A 21779-nucleotide genomic window follows, 5' to 3' on the forward strand; every position below is an offset into this window, starting at 1 on the left:
ACACAAAAAACAATGAAGAAAGAGTTCTCTCTGGGCTGCTTCGCTGCCAGCTGCTCCCCCAAGGACCCGAAAGTGGCGTAGCCTGTACCTCAACATCAATGGGCGCGTTCACACCGGAGTACTTTTACCCCGTACTTTTCCCGTTTAGTTCCGTTAGTGCCCCTGATGTTGCGTTCACACCAAAAAGAGTACTTAGTGCCGGGAACTTTTACCCCCATTTTCAGTGCCTGCCAGAGAGGTGGTATCAAAAAAGTACCAAAAAAGTACCAATTTCTATTGGCTGGGTGAATTGCAAACCACACCCCGTAAAACTCCCACAAAGTTTTGTGAAACCGCCATTTTATTATCCTCGCATCATCATTATTATCATTATTAGCATTAGCATTAGCCCAGCGCAGAAACGCAGAGAGACTAACTTATGGCAACACAAAAAGAAACATGGGAGCGGTGGAGATGAGGAGGTGTCGGCTTTCTGACGATTTACTCGGAAGGCTTCAGTTGAAGCTGCTGGGAGTCCCAGCAGCTTCAACTGAAGCCAGTCCCCAACTCCGGGGACTTCCGGTCGGGGCCTTCGGGCGGCTCTATATGCCGTGAAGTTGTTTGCGGCCTGCCAATAAACCCAAAGCAGAAGAAGAAGAAGTGACGTCAGCGGCTCATTTGCGTAATCTTCCCTGAAGGAAAAGTACTCCGGTGTGAACGTGATTGGTACTTAGTGCCCTGGGGTAATAAGTGCCGGCACTAAGTACGGCAAAGTACTTGGTGTGAAAGCGGCTAATATATATGAATGTGCTCGATATATGCTGTATTGAACAAATAAACTAACACAAACTAACTGTATCACTATAACATGATGATGATGATAGTGTTAAAGAACACATCCAACGTTCCGCTGTTCATTCAAATACAAAAACAGCGCATTAAACAAACCAACATGCTCTTACTTTGAAAACCATGCGGAAATGTCGTCATCAGCAAGCCATCACGTGTTTTTAAAAAAACAACAACGAGTGACACGAGTAGATTTTAGCCGAGACCGGCGGAAAGTTTATCTCAAAACTCTGTGTGTAAAAAGACGATCTACAAGCAGAGATTTGTGATCCACGAGCGCATTTTTGGTCGACAAATACAAAATTGATTCACAAATGCCTGATCGAAAGTTGCAAATGTTAAAGAGATATTCAAAGATCTTTTTTTTATTTGTGAAAATATTTTGTGTATTTGCAGACCCGTTTTACATTTGCACATTTATTTGTGAGTTTGCAAATCTTTTAAATGCATTTGTGAATGGTGTTTTACATTTACAAATCACATTTGTATACACACATTATTTTTATGTTCACACAAATAATTATGAGACATATCTATGCCCATATGCAATTATTCATGTGGATGGGTATGTGAAGCTGCATCTTATCTCCACTGTTGATCCTGTCACTGCACAGATCTCAGTAGAAGAGTAAGCCACTCCCCAGCCTTATTGACCCTGTACCACTGTAACACAGAGCACATCAGAAACTACCATCTAAATGAATGACTTGACTGAATGGCTTGATTTAACAAAAAGTTAATGAGACCATTTTTTTTTAATTGCTTGAAAAATAATTCAGTTCATAAGTCAACACATAATTTAAGAAGATGCACACACTCATTAGGTAAGAGTAATGTCTGAATCAAACTGAAGATTGAAAGACTCTTGAAAATGCCTTTATAACAGAAACACTCAAATATTAGTGATCATATTTTTGAGAATGTAATGTGTTGAATGTGTGTGACTCTCTTGTCCTGTGTCCTCTCTGTTCGCTCTGTGGTCAGGTTGCTGCTGAGGTAAGTGTGAACAATATCAATAAATGCAGAACACTGAGGTGAGAGCAGCTTCTGTCTGATATACAGATAAGAAAAAGAAGAAGACTGCTTTTAACTCAGTGTGGGAATATAACACTGAGGTCAGAGAGGAGAGAAGGAACTAGAAGCGTTTGGTGCAGAGGTATGGCGACATGAGAGAAGTTGAGGTAGTACCAGAAGACATAACCATGACAGAAGCAGACCCAACATAATACAGACAGATTTTTATATTTAAAAATGGTATACAAGTAATATGAAAACTTAAATATGGAGAATAAATATGAATGTGATGAATGTAAGTGTAGATGTACAGTACCTGACACAGAGAGCAGGAAGACAACTAATCCACTCGCTGCTGCAGTTAGACTCATAGCTGCTCCTCTCATCTCTGTGAGACTATAAAACATGTCAGATTAAATAATGTTCACAGGAGGTATACAGAATCATTACATCAATAAACTGTTTCTACTCACAGTGAAGGAGGAACCATGTGTTCAAAGATGCCTTGCCTCTGAAGCAATGAGCAGAAGATGGATATCAGGCTGGTTAACAACCACATTTCCTTCCTCTTTAGATAATTAATATGCATGATGAGCCAAATGCCATCACATAGGAAAGTTGGGTTTGTCTTGCACGCTCAAAACATAACGAAACAGACTAAAGTCACAAGAAAAAACACTTTCTGCCGATATTCCACTGACACCAGAAAAGAGCATTCAAATTAAGAACAGAATAAAAGTTCATCTCTCCGAGCACTGAGGACGTCACACAGTCTGCAGGTGTAGTGAAGGAACAGGAAGGCATTGACCTGTGAACCCACGAGGCAGTTTAACTGAACAGGATGAAGAGAACTGTATTAATTATAAGAGAGAATGGAAAATTACATTTTTTATTCTTGGTATTTCTTATCTCTGTGGTCAGGTTGCATTTGCTTGCAGAGAAATGCAGAACTTGGAGACGTGGGAAACGTACATGCCTCTCATGAACCACTCTCACATGGACTGGAAGGACAGACAATGTTTGATATGATGTTAATTAATACACAATAGTTTAAATTACTTTGGCTTGTTTAGGTGGATCAGTTAGAAAAGCAGTGTGCAGAGGTGTCTTAAGTTTGACAGAAACTTTTAAGTGAATACAAAATGTACCTCAGAGCATGCAGCTAAATCACTTACTATCTGCATGTTTAGATACCACTGGAGGTAAGAGAGGAAATAAGTATGTTTGTAGTTTAGGTGTCCTCCTGACCCTTTAAAGCAGACAGTGGAGGGAGCTCTCTGGGTGATGAAGACTGAATGTGTCATACTTAAGATCCCCCACTAGAGGACAGTGAAACATCAGAAACTGAATCAGGACGCTGGAACAACATTTTACATCCATCAAGACTGCAGCATAGATTGTAGCTTAACCTTAAGTATTTCCGTTAGTGACGAGCAGGACTGTGGCTGTGCGCTGGTCACACACTCTACTCACTCAGTAAAGAGGCATTCAATATCTAAGTCTGCCTGTTTTCACCTTGTTGGCAAATAATGGAATTCATTATTTTTTCATCTGTTTGCAGTGTTTTCTTACACTATTTGATCATCACATGTTATGGCATTAGTATGGACAAGAGTTGTGGTGAGTCTCTTTTATTCACGAAAACATGAACAGAACAAGAAAAATATAGACTCGTGAAATGCAGAACATAGAGAAGATTAATTGCAACAGGTGGAAACAACTAAGCAAGATAATCAGTTGTAACCAGCTCTGGAAGTCTTTTTTGAAAAAATCTTCACCAATTTGACAACATGTGCAGCACTGAGCTGCAAATACTCAAAGGACAACAAATGAAACTGTTTCCAGGGGACACTAAAAAGTGCTGTGTCAAGAACCCCCTCAACAAGGTTTTGAAACATTATCTTAACAATATACAAAACATGTAGTTGGACAAAGTGGGCTCAGGCAAAACATATGAAAAGGTCACTGTTGCTAGAAACCATAACTACCAAGTATTTTCTCTGAACTGCAAGTTGAAGAAACAAGTTTGTTTACACTTAGGCTTCACGTTTGTTGCACACAGCATGGACTTTTGGAGACATCTTCGGGACATTTATTTCAAGAAAGAGCTTCTGAAATACTTCAAAAGTGTATTTCCTCTTCGGTGGATAACTTAAGTTCATTGCATATACGAAGCCCGTGAGCAGAAGGCAAGCCTTTGACACACATTACATTACATGTCACTTGTTAGACGCTTTAATACAAAGCGATTTACATACTCAATACTGTGGGCAATCCCCACAGGAGCAATTTGGGGTGAAGTGTCTCAGGGACACAACGACATGCTGACTGCAGTGGGGTTTGAACCTGTGACCCCCTGACCCCAACACCAACGCACTATTCCACTGCGCCACACGCCTCCCACATATCTTCAGTCATCAAGAACCTCACTTCCCTCGATGATGATGGACACATCGGCAGGGCCTTCGTGTGCTGCACTTCCACGGAGGACAGTGATTTTCATGACGTGCTCAGCATAGTCCTCTCTGACGAATTCTTTGCTCACATCCTGTCAAAACATGTGAATCGGTGTTGAGATACACTATACTGTCATACATGTTTTCTTTGAAGTGACTGAATATGCAAAAGGTGATTCATTAGGTTAAAGTGGCCATTTAATAGGGCTGAACAATCAATCAAAATGTTATCGAGACTGCAATATTGCCTCCAACAATTTTCAAATCGCAGCAGGTGCAATATTTGTAAAAGGAAAAATGTGGGTCAACATACAGGGCCGTGGGAAGTAGGGGTGCTGAGGGTGCTGCAGCACCCCCTGGTGGAGGACAGGGGATCTGCACTTCCACAAGATATAATACAAAAAAAACGAATTTTCAGCCTTGATGTAACAACATTCATAATTAAGTAAAGATAACACCCTTTTCACCCCGGTTACATTTTCCATTTGCCCTGTACGATGGGCGCTGTAAGTGATGAAAGTGAGGAATGTTGGCTTATCGGGCGCCCACAGCTCACAGCCAAAGTGAGAGAGAGAGATAAATAGATAGATAGATAGATAGATAGATAGATAGATAGATAGATAGATAGATAGATAGAGAGGGGGGGTGCACCGGTACCGGCGGGGATTGTTGTTAGCTTCTGCTGCGCTAACGGATATAAGAAGCTGTTTCTACAATAATGTGGAGAGAGAGTTCTATCCTGTCAGACTGAGAGGCTCAGTGAGGTAAAGGACTGAGTGTTCAGATAGTTCACTTTAGTCTAAGTTATCTCAGTGGGTCTCAAACGTTTTGATCACAATTTATGTAAGCAAATACTTCAAAGGGACACCTTTATAATTATTAGGATAAATAAAAACAGGTTTGAAATCATTCCAATGTATACTATAGGACAGCAAACCAAAAATATTGTTTAAAACTGGAGAGATTTAAAAATATGCATAAATAAATAAATACATTAACTGGTAAAATAAGATATAAATGAACCACAAAAATAAAACAAGTTAGCCTACATTTATTTGTTATTGGCTATGGTAGGTTATCGGTTATGTTCACATACAAACCGATCTTTTTCACATGGGTGTTTAGAGTTGTATCCCCTAGATCAGTCTCTAGTAATTGGGCGCTCAAAGTGTCCCAGATTTAAGTATTTTACTTTAAAATGTTAAAAAAATCTTCCCGGGAGGATACCCCCGGACCCCCTTAGAGGATGTGAAGTCAACCCCCCCAATTATAGTGCCCCAATGTTTCCACAAATTTCACAATTTGGGATGAATTAAATATCCATCTATCCATCTATCTATCTATCTATCTATCTATCTATCTATCTATCTATCTCTCCATCCATCTATCTATCTATCCATCTATCTGTCTATCTGTCTGTCTATCCGTCTATCCATCTATATATCTATCCAGCCATCCATCCATCCATCCATCCATTCATCCATCCATCCATCCATCCACCCACAAATTGTGAAATGTGTGGAAACAAGTATAAACATAATAACATTAAATACAAATGAAAGCAATAGACAGGAATATATGCATATACAGTAGAAAGGACACGATGAATATTATAACATTGAATGTTGCCTTACTGTGAAGGCTAACCTAAATACGGTGCTTTTCCACAGAATACCTTACCACTGCACTGGTAAGGTAAAACTAGGCCGATTAATAAGATGTGTAGTACTTTGTAACTTTGACCCGCTTGACTGAATTCACAAAAAACAATGAAAAAAGAGTTATCTCTGGGCTGCTTCGCTGCCAGCTGCTCCCCCCAGGACCCGAAAGTGGCGTAGCCTGTACCTCAACATCAATGGGCGCGTTCACACCGGAGTACTTTTACCCCTTACTTTTCCCGTTTAGTTCCGTTAGTACCCCTGACGTTGCGTTCACACCAAAAAGAGTACTTAGTGCCGGGAACTTTTACCCCCATTTTCAGTACCTGCTAGAGAGGTGGTATCAAAAAAGTACCAATTTATATTGGCTGGGCGAATTGCAAACCACACCCCGTAAAACTCCCACAAAGTTTTGTGAAGCCGCCATTTTATTATCCTCGCATCATCATTATTAGCATTATTAGCATTAGCATTAGCCCAGCGTAGAAACGCAGAGAGACTAACTTATGGCAACACAAAAAGAAACATGGGAGCGGTGGAGATGAGGAGGTGTCGGCTTTCTGACGATTTACTCGGAAGGCTTCAGTAGAAGCTGCTGGGAGTCCCAGCAGCTTCTACTGAAGCCAGTCCCCAACTCCGGGGACTTCCGGCCGGGGCCTTCGGGCGGCAGTATATGCCGTGAAGTTGTTTGCGGCCTGCCAATAAACCCAAAGCAGAAGAAGAAGAAGTGACGTCAGCGGCTCATTTGCGTAATCTTCCCTGAAGGAAAAGTACTCCGGTGTGAACGTGATTGGTACTTAGTGCCCTGGGGTAATAAGTGCCGGCACTAAGTACGGCAAAGTACTTGGTGTGAAAGCGGCTAATATATATGAATGTGCTCGATATATGCTGTATTGAACAAATAAACTAACACAAACTAACTGTATCACTATAACATGATGATGATGATGATGATGATGATGATGATGATGATGATAGTGTTAAAGAACGCATCCAACGTTCCGCTGTTCATTAAAATACAAAAACAGCGCATTAAACAAACCAACATGCTCTTACTTTGAAAACCATGCGGAAATGTCGTCATCAGCAAGCCATCACGTGTTTTTAAAAAAACAACAACGAGTGACACGAGTAGATTTTAGCCGAGACCGGCGGAAAGTTTATCTCAAAACTCTGTGTGTAAAAAGACGATCTACAAGCAGAGATTTGTGATCCACGAGCGCATTTTTGGTCGACAAATACAAAATTGATTCACAAATGCCTGATCGAAAGTTGCAAATGTTAAAGAGATATTCAAAGATCTTTTTTTTATTTGTGAAAATATTTTGTGTATTTGCAGACCCGTTTTACATTTGCACATTTATTTGTGAGTTTGCAAATCTTTTAAATGCATTTGTGAATGGTGTTTTACATTTACAAATCACATTTGTATACACACATTATTTTTATGTTCACACAAATAATTATGAGACATATCTATGCCCATATGCAATTATTCATGTGGATGGGTATGTGAAGCTGCATCTTATCTCCACTGTTGATCCTGTCACTGCACAGATCTCAGTAGAAGAGTAAGCCACTCCCCAGCCTTATTGACCCTGTACCACTGTAACACAGAGCACATCAGAAACTACCATCTAAATGAATGACTTGACTGAATGGCTTGATTTAACAAAAAGTTAATGAGACCATTTTTTTTTAATTGCTTGAAAAATAATTCAGTTCATAAGTCAACACATAATTTAAGAAGATGCACACACTCATTAGGTAAGAGTAATGTCTGAATCAAACTGAAGATTGAAAGACTCTTGAAAATGCCTTTATAACAGAAACACTCAAATATTAGTGATCATATTTTTGAGAATGTAATGTGTTGAATGTGTGTGACTCTCTTGTCCTGTGTCCTCTCTGTTCGCTCTGTGGTCAGGTTGCTGCTGAGGTAAGTGTGAACAATATCAATAAATGCAGAACACTGAGGTGAGAGCAGCTTCTGTCTGATATACAGATAAGAAAAAGAAGAAGACTGCTTTTAACTCAGTGTGGGAATATAACACTGAGGTCGGAGAGGAGAGAAGGAACTAGAAGCGTTTGGTGCAGAGGTATGGCGACATGAGAGAAGTTGAGGTAGTACCAGAAGACATAACCATGACAGAAGCAGACCCAACATAATACAGACAGATTTTTATATTTAAAAATGGTATACAAGTAATATGAAAACTTAAATATGGAGAATAAATATGAATGTGATGAATGTAAGTGTAGATGTAGAGTACCTGACACAGAGAGCAGGAAGACAACTAATCCACTCGCTGCTGCAGTTAGACTCATAGCTGCTCCTCTCATCTCTGTGAGACTATAAAACATGTCAGATTAAATAATGTTCACAGGAGGTATACAGAATCATTACATCAATAAACTGTTTCTACTCACAGTGAAGGAGGAACCATGTGTTCAAAGATGCCTTTCCTCTGTAGCAATGAGCAGAAGACGGATATCAGGCTGTTAAGAGACTAGATTTACTTCCTGTTGAACTACAATGTACATGAAATAGAATAGATGCTTTCAGGCAAAACAAGACTCGATCAGGATTTTTCAAAGGTTATTTATTATGAAATACAAAATACAAAATGTCCACAAGAACTCTTATCCTATACTTCTGTATATTCACAAATTCCACAAATAAAAAATCAGCATGCATATTTAAAGCAGTAAGTTAAAGCACCTGACCATCAGCTGACCTTAACAACAAATCATGTTTGACACCTCGACATGATTCAGTTCAAGCTGTCAGCATCTCATTCTTCTAAACCTGTACATGCTGTTGACTCCAACCTGCTGCTGCTACTGAAAACTGACAATACAAACTTTGAGAGTAAATATATAAATGTAAATATATCCACTTTGCACACATCCTGCACAGCCTCGCTCTCCACAGGGACATTTCAACGTCCTTCTTCTTTGTTTCCATCAGGTGAGCATCTGAAGAACATCACAGAGACTTTGTGTAAAGTTACAGCTGGAACTGTGACTCTAAATGTGGAGTGGGCCTGTTTGATCTGATGCAGGAGGCTCTAACCTGAGTGGACTTCACACCATGTCTCCCTGCTCCTCTGTGTCTTCTGTCTGTGCTGCAGTGTGTGAGACGTTCTGATACTCAGGATCAGAGTCCAACTGATGAAGAGAGAGAATACACAATTAGACCCTCGTTCATGAAACCTGCTATACTTTAAGATTTTATAAAACATTTTTCATATTTTAAAGTTGATGCTAATTATTTATTGGATAAATTCATTCCTGGTTTTAACTCAGGAAGTTGTCTTTAATCACAAGTTCTCTTCGCATTGCATTCATGAGCCACAGTATAGCTTTGAGGAAGGGGAGATGTTGTCAATAGGTCCGCTCTCTCTCACCTCTATCTCTTCAGGTTCAGGTGCTTCAGTGGTGGAGCGCAGAGCTTTCTTCTTCCTGGATTAAGGGCAACAACAAATACAGAATGTATTTCATAACAGTAAACTAAAACACGAAAGAAGGATGTTTAAACTGATGAATTTATATTGCTGTACCTCGTCCACAGACTCAGGAGAAGCGCAAGAATCAGCATCAAGACCCCCAGAGTCGTCCTGATGATATTCACTTTTATTGTTGAATTCCCTAGAAACATGAACACATATGATACACCTCAGTAGTAGATTTATATATCCCTTCAGTCAGTGTGATCCACTTCTGACACCATGGAGGATCCTCCCTGAACACTGACATTTTGAATAAGCTTGGGTTGCTTCATATTACAAAGTGAATCAGGTCTGGTGAATGTAGAGAACTTACCTGTTCCAACACTCAGATGAAAGGTGGAGTTACTACGTCCTAACTTGTTCTGGGCTCCACAGGAATAACTCCCACTGTGTTCAGCTCTGAAGTCAGTGATGGTGAAGATCTGTCCTGAAGCTTTTGGAGAGTCTTCATCCTCCTTGTACCAGGTGTAGCTAGCTGCTGGGTTAGCATCACTGCTACAGGTCAGAGTCACTGAACTGACCTCCTCTATCTCAGCAGAGGGACTCACTGACACAGAGGGGAGCTTTGGAGGATCTGGAGATTCAGAGAGACCCGGGTCATTCACAACAGGATGTGATGTATGTTTCAAATGTTAAGATGGCTTTGTAACATGTTGCATTTTTGAGTTATGGCCTGCACTTTGTGGAGCAACACTTTCCAATACTATAATTTATTGTTATTATAAAACGGACAAGTCAAATCAAGCAATCTGATTGGTTCTTAGCCGTGATATACTGAGCGTATACCACGGGTAGAATTGTAAGTTACTTTTCACAACAAGTCAGTATCCCTCCGCGTCTGAGAAAAACAGTATACCGTTGGGCTTTTCATACTGCAACAAGAAAGCAGCGGAGAAGTAACGGGGCAGAAGCCCTCCTTTTTGACGCAGCGGTCCAGATATAGACATCAAACGGCAAAAGATATTCAGTGTGCAGTTCCTTTGGCATTAGGGCAGGGATATCTAGATACTTTTGAAGGTTTAACATAATGAATTGTGCTACTTTTAAAGCAAGCAACGATGTTTTCAAATCTGTAATCAAAGAGGTCGGCAAAAACGCTATCGACCAATCAGATTGCTTGATTTGACTTGTCAGTTTTATAAATATATTTAAATTTCTTCCGTTACGAAACAAACGTACAAAGCATAAAATGGAAACATTTAAGATTAACTTCGACCTCCGGGGGGGTCTTACTATGGAGGAGTGGATTGAGCAGTGCCTATCTCCAGAAAAAAAAGCACCTAAACTACGACAAGCAGAGCTACGTGAAGAGCAGGTAGACCAACTGGAAAAGTATCACCATTCAAAAGGTTTCTGATGCGGGTCTTGAAACAAAGCAGAGAAATTATGACCGTTAGTGGCCACAGGTGCGAAAGCTCTCTCCAGAGCTACTGGAAGCCCAATCTCGGGGACCGGAGAAAGTGGAGCAATATTCTCGCCATGCCAAGCAACAGCCTCGAACAACCTCAACCTATACAAGTGACCACGTAAGCCATGCTACTGATCCTGGACAGTTTTTCAGTGGATGCACAATAAACAGCAACATACACATTAATGTAAATAAACAGCCAAATAATGGATCAACGCTCTCTGTCTAATATGTTCGCTTGTTGTTAGTGTTGTTGCATAGCAACCACCTTTTGTGCAGAAGGCAACGGAGGGACTATTTTATTTTAAACATCATCATTTACTAATAAAAACTATTTAAATTAGAGTGTATTTTTCTTTCATATTGCCACACTTGGTAACCGTTTTATAAAAGCAATAGCTCACGACAGGCCGTGGTATATGCTCATTATATCACAGCTAAGGGGCGTGGTTTGGCCCGACGCGAAACGCCAAATGAATATTAAACTATTTATTTCATTGTTGTCAACAAATAAAGAGTAACAAGTGACCCAGGAACTCTCCGGCTACATGGCATGCATCCCTTACTGCTGGGTCGCTGTCTCATCAGAACTGCTGATGTTTTATACTCACACTGGACATCTACAGAGAGAAAAGAAAACTTGTTCTCTCCATATTGATTCTCAGACTTGCAGTAGTAAATCCCTCTGTCCTCAGACCTGATGGAGGGGAAATTATAACTTCCTCCTGCTCCCTGAAACACTTTTTTAGTATCCTTGTACCAGGTGTAGTTAGCTGCTGGGTTAGCATCACTGCTACAGGTCAGAGTCACTGAACTGCCCTCCTCTACCTCAGCAGAGGGACTCACTGACACAGAGGGGAGCTTTGGACCGTCTGTGGGAGAAAACATAATCACATTTAATTTCAAAATGAGTTTTCACAGTGGAAGTTAATTTGTAATTAATAATAGTTCGTTAGAAAGTGGCAGGTGGAACTTGATTTACTTTTGTATTAAAAACTGACGAAGAAGAGTTAATATATTGTTGAATGCTTGATATTGTTTTTATTTATGAATATTTTCTCCTTGACTAAAACTCATGGTGAATGTAAACACATGCAGCTTTGACTTTGACCAGAGGTTGGAGCCTTTATGTAGGATTTGCATAAAGGTAAGCTTCAGGTAATAAGAATCATGTGTGTGTGGAGAGCAAACCGTTTTTTGACTGCTTGACGTTTTGCTGAAAGACAACTGGCATTGTGTTCATAATACTTAAGCATACATGCGATTCAGTCAACAAAACATTACTATCAAAAGATAATCAGTGCACACATTGGTCACTACACATATTTAGAAGGAGAGCGATAATCTTCATGTCATTTAACACATTTTTCCTTTTTTATTCTGTAGACTGCAGCTGTTATTGTTGAAATATATCTTATTATCTATATTTTAAATCAAACTGAACAAAATCTAAAGCCCATAAACATAATGTAATAGAATTCAGAAGACACAGGAAATGAAGACACTGAACCGGGATCTTTGGAGACTGACAGGTCCGCTGGCGACCTCTGGTGGCTAAATAATAAAAAACGAGTGCAATCATTTAATGTCAGTGAAAGACTGTGAGTAAACTCACACACTGAAGGAGAGGGGAAGTCTTCATATCCCTTCAAAGCACAGGCATAACTGTCTGCTGGATCATAACTGAAGTATGCATAAGAAGATGTCTTTTCCTTCACTTCCTGTCTGTTCTGGAACCAGATGTAGGAAATAGGACCAGCTGAACAACTGCTGAGACATTCAAGGTAAGTAGAAAATCCTGATTTGCTCGCCTGCAACTTGAGAGCTGAATAAAGGTAGAAATATAAAAAAAGATCAATCATGTTTATGTATAGAAATTAAAATAAAACGGTAAATGTTTGAGGACATTTTCAGATACCTGTGACGGACAAAGTGACTCCAGGTGAACCACTATATTTTCCTCCTGCTTGGTTTGTTTTGATCCTGAACTTGTACTCAGCTGAGTCTCTCTCTCTCAGGTTTCTGATTCTCAGAGTGCAGATGTTGTTTTCACAGAGATTCTCTACACGACCTGCATACTCTGAGTCTGTGGTCAGATCTACAGGTTCACCATCTTTCTGTTTAAACCAGAATGTTTTCTCTACTGTGTTAACTCTGCCTCTCCATGTAGATGGGTATGTGAAGCTGCATCTTATCTCCACTGCTGATCCTTTCACTGCACAGATCTCAGTAGGAGAGTAAGCCACTCCCCAGCCACCCTGACCCTGAACCACTGAAACACAGAGCACATCAGAAACTAGAATCAAAGTTAATTAAGTTAACAATTAGTAATGGACACAAAGTGGATACAATTATGAAAATAGATTTGGGGTAAATGTAACCAGAAGCTTTTACATCTCCGAGTATCAGCAGTTATAGCTGAACTGAAAATGAGAATTGTATGAGATATTTATCAGTTTATCATTGGAGGGATGCAGGAATACCTAAGGATAGAATAGAGGAGGTACATGTTGCGTGTGGGAAAGAGAAACTCCTTCTGAAGGGAACACATGGATTTGAGCCTTTGCAGACCATTTACATGCACACAAACCTATAGAACACACTGCAGGGAACAGAAGACCCCTTTCCTTTTGAATTGACATCATCAATGCATGTTCAGGGATCATATTAATTATACAGGTCTTTGCTTTTCTTGTTCAGTTTCCTCCTTGTTCACTCTGTGTTCAGGGTGCTGAGGACTTACGTGTTCAAAGTAAATGTAAATGCAGAACACTGAGTGAGCTGCTTCTCTCTGATATACAGATAAGACAAAAGCTGAGGACTGCAATCAACTCAGAGTGAGGAAATAAAACACTGATGTCGTATTGTCATACTGATATTCTGTACAAACTGTGAAGTCCACTGAGACAAATGTAACATTTGTGATATTGGGCTATATAAATAAACATTGATTGATTGATTGATGTCAGAGATTAGAGAATGAACGAACAGCATGTTGTGCAGAGGTATGGCGACATAAGGCAGGTTGAGAGACAGGACGTAATGTCTTAAGGAATTTGAACTCAGTTAATTCATGCAAAATACAACAGAAAAGTACATCGACCAACACAGGGAAAGATCTTCCCAATATCCATTACAAGTGTTAAAAAAAAACTGAACATTTCTCTGTGTTTGAATTTCACAAAACTCAGATCTACTCATTTACACACATAATTTCCTTTGAATGTAAGTGTAGATGTACAGTACCTGACACAGAGAGCAGGAAGACAACTAATCCACTCGCTGCTGCAGTTAGACTCATAGCTGCTCCTCTCATCTCTGTGAGACTATAACACATGTCAGATGAAATAATGTTCACAGGAGGTATACAGAATCATTACATCAATAAACTGTTTCTACTCACAGTGAAGGAGGAACCATGTGTTCAAAGATGCCTTTCCTCTGAAGCAATGAGCAGAAGATGGATATCCGGCTGGTTAATAACCACATTTCCTTCCTCTTCAGATAATATGATTAAGATAGATTAATATGCATGATGAGCCAAATGCCAGTAACACCCATCACATAGGAAAGTTGGGTTTATCTTGCACGCTCAAAACATAACGAAACAGACTAAAATCACAAGAAAAAACACTTTCTGCCAATATTCCACTAATACCAGGAAAGAGCATTTAAAATGATACGGGTAAAACAGTTGATCTCTATGAGCACTGAGGACGTCACACAGTCTGCAGGTGTAGTGAAGGAACAGGAATGCATTAGCCTGTGAACCCACGAGGCAGTTTAACTGAAGAGGATGAAGAGAACTGTATTAATTATAAGAGAGAATGGAAAATTAAATATCATTTTTTCTTGGTTTGATTCTTATCTCTGCGATCAGGTTGCTTCTAAGAAATGCAGAACTCTGACAAAAAACGTAGTGGCAAACCAACATGAACATGTCACCACATAATCAAGTGAACTGGTATGGTTAAGACACATTATGGGGATATGTTGATGTTAATTAGAAAGACAATATGATGATGTTAATTAGAAAGACAATATGTTGATGTTAATTAGAAAGACAATATGTTGATGTTAATTAGAAAGACAATTTTAAATGACTTCGGCTTGTTGGGGTTGATAAGTTAAATAAAATGCAAGCAGATATGTCCTATATTTTAAATTGAAATAAAACGACCCCACAACATGCAGCAAACTTTAATATCAATGATCTGCATGTTTAGATACCAATGGAGGTAGGACAGGAAATAAGTATGTCTGTAGTTTGGGTTAACTGATCTTTTAAAGCAGACTGTTAGAGTCATTTTCGTTTTGTTATTATTGTCTGAATGTTAGGCTTAATAATAATATAAATTAAATTAAACTCTAAATTATCGGGTATTTTTGTGAGTCACATTATGATTTAAAATGAATTAATTTAAGGCTCACTTATTATTTGTTATATGTGCGTCAGTATCACGTGCATGGCTATGCCTATATATGGTAGGTTGATAGGACACAGCTGAGAGGCGGGGGGGAAAGTAGCTCTTTTTGTTCTGTTGGAGACTGACACTTTTATTAAGTATGAAGCGAAGAAATGTGTCCTCCTGATTATATGCCGTCTGTACCAATCAATAAAGCTCATCTAATTCAACCACGATCTCCGCTTAATTTGTTTGAAAACAAAGACAGGCGCGTCAGAAACCACAACCCCGATAGAGGTGGCTATTAAGACAAGGATTAAAACGCCACCACACAGACGGTGGAGTGACACGGAGGGATGAAGCCTGAGTGTGCCACAGTTATGAGTCCATGCTAGAGGACAGTGAAACATCAGATACTGAATCAGGACCCTGAAACACATTTGATATACATCAAGACTGCAGCATAGATTGTAGCTTTACCAAAACTATTTCCATCACTGACGAGCAGGACTGTGGCTGTGCTGTGGTCACACACTTTACTCACTCAGTGATGGGGCACCTCAATATTTAAGTCTGCCTGTTTTCACCTTGTTGGCAAATAACGGACTTTCATTCTTTTTTCATCTGTTTGCAGTGTTTTCTTATCGAGCACACGCATGCAATTCCAACTATTTTATTGTTCGAAAAATATCACTCGTCACCGGCTTGGTCTTCAATATCAGGACACATGTCTTTATTATCCTTGCAAGAATAGAAGTCTCACACAAAGAGCTGCATGGGACACATGAAGCTCAGCGCAAGTTCAGGCAGGAAGACCTATCACTTCGTATTGCGCGTCATGGCAATACTCGCTCCCTTCACTAAATGATAGGGAGCGCCACTCCTCAGCTAACCTATCACTTCCCTCCATTCACAAGCCTAATCATCGCACCTGTTAATCCCTCTATATATGCTCTCCCCTTTTCCATCAGCTGTCTTCCAGGTGTCAACGCGCAACCCTCCTCCACCCCTTCGCCTCCTGCTTCCAACTCAGGACCAAGCTTAACCTTCTCCCTTCCAACCGGACCTAACCACTTATCACCACCACCAGTGTCTAGACCCGGGGGGGTTCATCGGAAACGGTTCTTTCCCTTCCCGAATGATATCCTACAAAACCTGGGCCTAATCGCCAAACACCATTTCATTCACTTGTTATAAACTGTCATCATTATGTTTCATTTATATAATGTGATCCGATAATAAACATGTATTTCATACATCACGTCTCTCCTGATTGAAATAGTGTTAGGGTCGATTTAAGCAGTCAGGACCCAAATGCAGAATAAACTGAAAAAATACCTTTATTTCAAGATTTTAAAGACCAAACAGAACACTAACCCGTGAACACAGTCAAAGACAAACAATGAACCGACAATGACAGACAGAAAAACCAGAACTTAAATTAACACAAGACTAATCACACAAACAAGACAAAGGTGAGGAGGGAGGAGAAAACACAGGGGCACCAGGTGAACACAATCGGGTTGATCTTCAAATTCCTCAAAAGCACTGGTCTGAGGACAAGGATTTAATATGAACATTTAATAACTCAACAGTAGGTGGCGATATATGCTCCAAGTGGAAGCGATTCGCCATTAAAGAGAAGAAGAAGAAGAAGAAGAAGAAGAACACAATCGGGTAATCAGGTAGGAGGGAAAACAGACCAACAACACAGACAGATCGTGACACATAGTTCCCAGAGTAGAGATCTTGATATGCGTATAAGAGTGTGTTACAGTCAACAAGATGGAAGAATACTGGTTCAAAGCAGTATTCTGGCTGTTGGAGCCAATTTGCTTTGGGTTGTGCACGGGGTTTGTCTAGGTGTGTGTGAACGTGTCATCGTCTGTGCACCTGGGAGCACGGGACGTATTTAAGCTATAGAGAGGCGAAGTCCCTCCCCTTCCGGGAGCCTCCATGGGACCCCGGAAGCGGAAAATTATACATTGAATTCAATGGAGAGAGAAAACGTATCTTTTGATCCCGTTTGAATTGTGCCACGAATGACACATATGATGTTTGTCAATTTAAAAGAACATTTTGCAAGTCAAAAAAATTAAAATGTGTCATAAAACTGTGAAGTAACACATTTTTTTATGTTAAGCCGCTCAGTGAACTACATGTCTCTGGTCCCGCACAATACGCGTCACCAACACAAAGATGACCGTCACATTGGCACATTTCACCTCATTCTTTCAGAATGAGAATACAAGTATAAAACGAGGTGAAAATCACTACAAGTCTGGGCCCGTTGAGAGCTGTACATACACGAAAGGGGAGTTAGTCGGTTCTGTAAGAGCCAGCATGCGGGACCGGCTTTACAAGGTTTCGGTGAGTAACATGAGTGCAATGTTTAACGTTAATGTCAGTCAATAAGGAGGAGAATGAAAAAGAAGATGATGAACCACAGACCCGGCATATAATGACTGCAGTGTGCAGGGCTGTGTTAATTTATGTTACTGTTATCAATAGCATTAGTTGACTGAGAAAACCGTCAAGAAAAAAAGTTTAGCAATGTTACGAGTCGACTAGCATAATATGAACCACGGCTGTGATTGACAACCTGGACAGCCAGTCAGAAGCTAGAATGCCAACCTAGAGAGCCAATCAGAACCTAGAACGGGTGTACTGTATACGGGTGTGTATGCTGTGGATAACATTAGTGTTCACAAGAACAAGGTATACTCCCGTGTTTTGTTTTAGTTGCTCTTCAGATTGAAGCGGCCAGTTTTATATCGACTATATGTGTGATCTCCTTTTTACATCTCGTTGTGTCATTTGAGTTTATTTGCTGTGTGTAGATTCAAGGATTTTGGTTATCTTGTCAATTTGTTTGGTTATCTAGGCACAGCTGTGTGTGACTCCCTCTGGTACACTGGTATGTGTTTTCCTAATGTAGAGAGCATTGATTAATTCATAAACTACACACTGAGTCTAGATCCTGACCAAATCCTTTTTTGTTGATCAAATGTTTTTCAAAAATGTAATACACATTTAAAAAAAAATACAATGTACAATCACAACCAATACAACACAAATTACAAAAACTTCAGAAAAAACAAACAATAACAACAATCAGACAAGAGGACAAAACAATGGAAAAATAAACCCTCCCACCCCCAGATCTGGACCATCCTTGTATTGCTCATTCAATCTATTATAGCATGTTAACAAACATGGTACTTACTTTATTTGTACAGATCTACATGGGAGAGGATGGCGCGATGCAGAGCGCTGTCTGTGGTTGTGCACGGGGGATGTACAAATGCAGCCACGCTGCAGCATTGGCAATATTTGCCATGTGGCAGATCAGCTCCACAGAAGTTGAGTGCCAGTGGAGGAAGCCTGGCACTTCAAAAGTAGTCCAGCCGGTGTCTCAACTCTACCAACCGCAAGAGGAGACATACAACCCACTGGCCAGAGACATCGCCACTGAGGAAGTAGACTGGTTTAGGTCTGCACTGAGGGGCGCAGCGTGGCATGGCATGGCTTTTGTCACCTGAGCCAGAGCTGCAGCCTCAACATCAGGCCATTTTCAACGTGCCGGAGCTGGTGAAGGAGCATGGGGGTCGGGGGCTTGAGGCAATTCTTGCCTCAATGCGACTGAGCAGAGACCATTAAGCTGCCATCCAGACAGCCACCGTAGGACAGCAGACAAATCCTCAGTGGCAGTTACACAGGCAGGGCAGGTTGACAGCCAGCAATTTTGGTGCTGTGCTGAGGTCGGGACTTTCATCCACTCCATGCGCGTCCCTCATGAAGAGGGTGCTTGGGGGGTACAATTTAGACGGAGTCATGGCTGTCAACTGGGGAGTTGTAAACGAGGTGTGTTTGGCCTTTTAAGTGTGACACATATGTAGTGATAAATGCTTCACCTGACCACTGTTCCTAAATAAAAAAAGTTTTCTGCATTGTCAGTCATTTTTTCCAAATAATTACCAATATTTCACAAATTCTTCATGTCAACTTAAGAGCACAGCTTTGTGTCAGCTTTGCTTGGTTCATCTTACTGGGGGGCAGCTACATGGATGTCGGTGCAGTCCACAATCATTTTGCAGTTGAAGGCAGAATGAATTTATTATTGACTCAGAATGAAGCACAACTTCATGTCATACAATACATTGACTTTATTTGTAATTGTGTAAAAAAATAAAGCATTTATTAGCAAGCAGGACCTGCAGGAACAGAGAACGGTGATGGATGGAGCTGGGAAGAGAGAAGAATAAAGAAAACAGATCAACTTTATTATCGGATATTAATTCAATTTCAAAACAAGTTGCCGCTCCTACAGTTTTCTAGTATGTAAAGATAATTTCACATGACCTATGCAAAATATCACACTCAATACATGTGTCTCTCTGGGGGGTGCATTGTGCCTTTGATGTATATAAATAATATACCATAACCAAATACTATTACGTACAGTGGAAATCAGGTTGCCAGAGCAGGTCAGTGTGCATGTTCCTCAGGGTCTCAGCAGTTACAGGTGAGGTAAAGACAATAAGAGAAAACGGTCAGTAACAACACTTTAAAGGAACAACACTGAATAATTATCTATTTTAATAATTTTCTCTCAGTAATCACTCAACTACTGTCTTTCCAACAAACAGCTTGACTCACCCTCACTGTCATCACAATGACACATGTCCAGAAGAATGTCATGCAAAGCTCCCTGCCTGCCTGCCTTCCTTCGACTCTCCCTGAACTGCTTCCTTAGCACCCGGTGGAGGGCGCAGTAGGCTACTCTTCAAATGTTTCACGAAATACTTACCATGATGACTACTCTTACTGTTTAACATTTTGGTGTACTTCATGTAATAAAATAATAACTTCATGGTAAGGCTACTAAAAATGACAAGGCTAAGTAATGTAATGCTAACTAACGTGCTCGCTACTCGTCGCTACTAGCTAGGTATGCACAACATGTACAGGACTGTCTCAGAAAATTAGAATATTGTGATAAAGTTCTTTATTTTCTGTAATGCAATTAAAAAAACAAAAATGTCATACATTCTGGATTCATTACAAATCAACTGAAATATTGCAAGCCTTTTATTATTTTAATATTGCTGATTATGGCATACAGCTTAAGAAAACTCAAAAATCCTATCTCAAAAAATTAGAATAGTTCCTCAGACCAAGTAAAAAAAAAAGATTTATAACAGCGACACACTATCAAATATTTGAAAATGTCCATTAATGCACTCAGTACTTGGTTGGGAATCCTTTTGCACGGATTACTGCATCAATGCGGCGTGGCATGGAGGCAATCAGCCTGTGGCATTGCTGAGGTGTTATGGATGCCCAGGATGCTTCAATAGCGGCCTTTAGCTCATTAGCATTGTTGGGTCTGGTGTCTTTCAGCTTCTTCTTCACAATACCCCACATATTCTCTATGGGGTTCAGGTCAGGGGAATTTGCAGGCCAATCGAGGACAGTAATGCCATGGTCAGTACACCAGTTACTGGTGGTTTTGGCACTGTGGGCAGGTGCCAGATCATGCTGGAAAATGAATTCCTCATCTCCATAGAGCTTTTCAGCAGACGGAAGCATGTAGTGCTCTAAAATCTCTTGGTACACAGCTGCATTTACTCTGGGCTTGATGAAACACAGTGGACCAACACCAGCAGCTGACATGGCTCCCCAAACCATCGCTGACTGTGGGAACTTCACACTGGATTTCAAGCAACTTGGATTTTGCTCCTCTCCAGCCTTTCTCCAGACTCTGGCGCCTTGACTTCCAAATGAAATACAAAACTTGCTTTCGTCTGAAAAGAGGACTTTGGACCACTGTGCAACTGTCCAGTGCTTCTTTTCCTTAGCCCAAGTCAGACGCCTCTTCCGTTGTCTTGAGTTCAGAAGTGGCTTGACCATGGGAATACGGCTATTGTAGCCCATTTCCCGGACACGTCTGTGAACAGTGACTTTTGATACCTGGACTCCAGCTTCAGTCCACTGTCTTTGAAGCTCCCCCAAATTCTGGAAGCGACTCTTCTTCACAATGCTGTTAAGGCTGCGGTCATCTCTCTTGGTTGTGCAGCGTTTCCTGCCACATTTCCCCCTTCCAACAGACTTTTTGTGGATGTGCTTTGAAACTGCACTCTGTGAACAGCTTGCTCTTTGAGAAATTTCTTTTTGTGTCTTACCCTCCTGATGGAGGGTGTCAATGACGGTCCTCTGGACAGCAGTCAGATCAGCAGTCTTCCCCATACTTGTGATTTAGTTTACTGAACCAAGCTGAGTGTTTTTCAAGGCTCAGGAAACCCTTGCAGGTGTTTCGAGTTAATTAGACGATTCAAGTGATTCGTTGAACACCCTACTAGTATACTTTTTCATGATATTCTAATATTTAGAGATAGGATATTTGAGTTTTCTTAAGCTGTATGCCATAATCAGCAATATTAAAATAATAAAAGGCTTGCAATATTTCAGTTGATTTGTAATGAATCCAGAATGTA

General features: G+C 40.4%; 2 protein-coding genes and 2 long non-coding RNA genes across 4 annotated transcripts in view; 1 reads left to right on the forward strand and 3 right to left on the reverse strand.

The window, feature by feature from the left end:
* Positions 1-21779, reverse strand: part of LOC307040802 (uncharacterized protein) — a 116441-nt gene that overhangs the window by 11105 nt on the left and 83557 nt on the right. The gene's annotated exons all lie outside the window — the stretch shown is intronic.
* LOC307044841 (sialic acid-binding Ig-like lectin 10) lies at positions 8544-14192 on the reverse strand (the record flags this gene model as incomplete). The annotated part of the gene is made up of 8 exons (XM_079690254.1): positions 8544-9127; positions 9367-9421; positions 9520-9607; positions 9782-10042; positions 11488-11748; positions 12492-12701; positions 12795-13172; positions 14123-14192. The coding sequence occupies 8 exons, from the start codon at positions 14190-14192 to the stop codon at positions 9044-9046; spliced, it is 1407 nt and encodes a 468-aa protein (XP_079546380.1). The 3' UTR covers positions 8544-9043.
* LOC307040888 lies at positions 17203-19232 on the forward strand. Its single transcript, XR_013808626.1, has 2 exons — positions 17203-17652; positions 18522-19232. It is a non-coding gene; the product is annotated as an uncharacterized lncRNA (long non-coding RNA).
* On the reverse strand, positions 19425-20280 carry LOC307040911. The gene is made up of 2 exons (XR_013808633.1): positions 19745-20280; positions 19425-19527 (listed from the first exon to the last, which is right to left on the reverse strand). It is a non-coding gene; the product is annotated as an uncharacterized lncRNA (long non-coding RNA).

This window comes from Notothenia rossii, assembly GCF_949606895.1.
Source record: "Notothenia rossii genome assembly, chromosome: 1".
Lineage (NCBI taxonomy): Eukaryota > Metazoa > Chordata > Actinopteri > Perciformes > Nototheniidae > Notothenia > Notothenia rossii.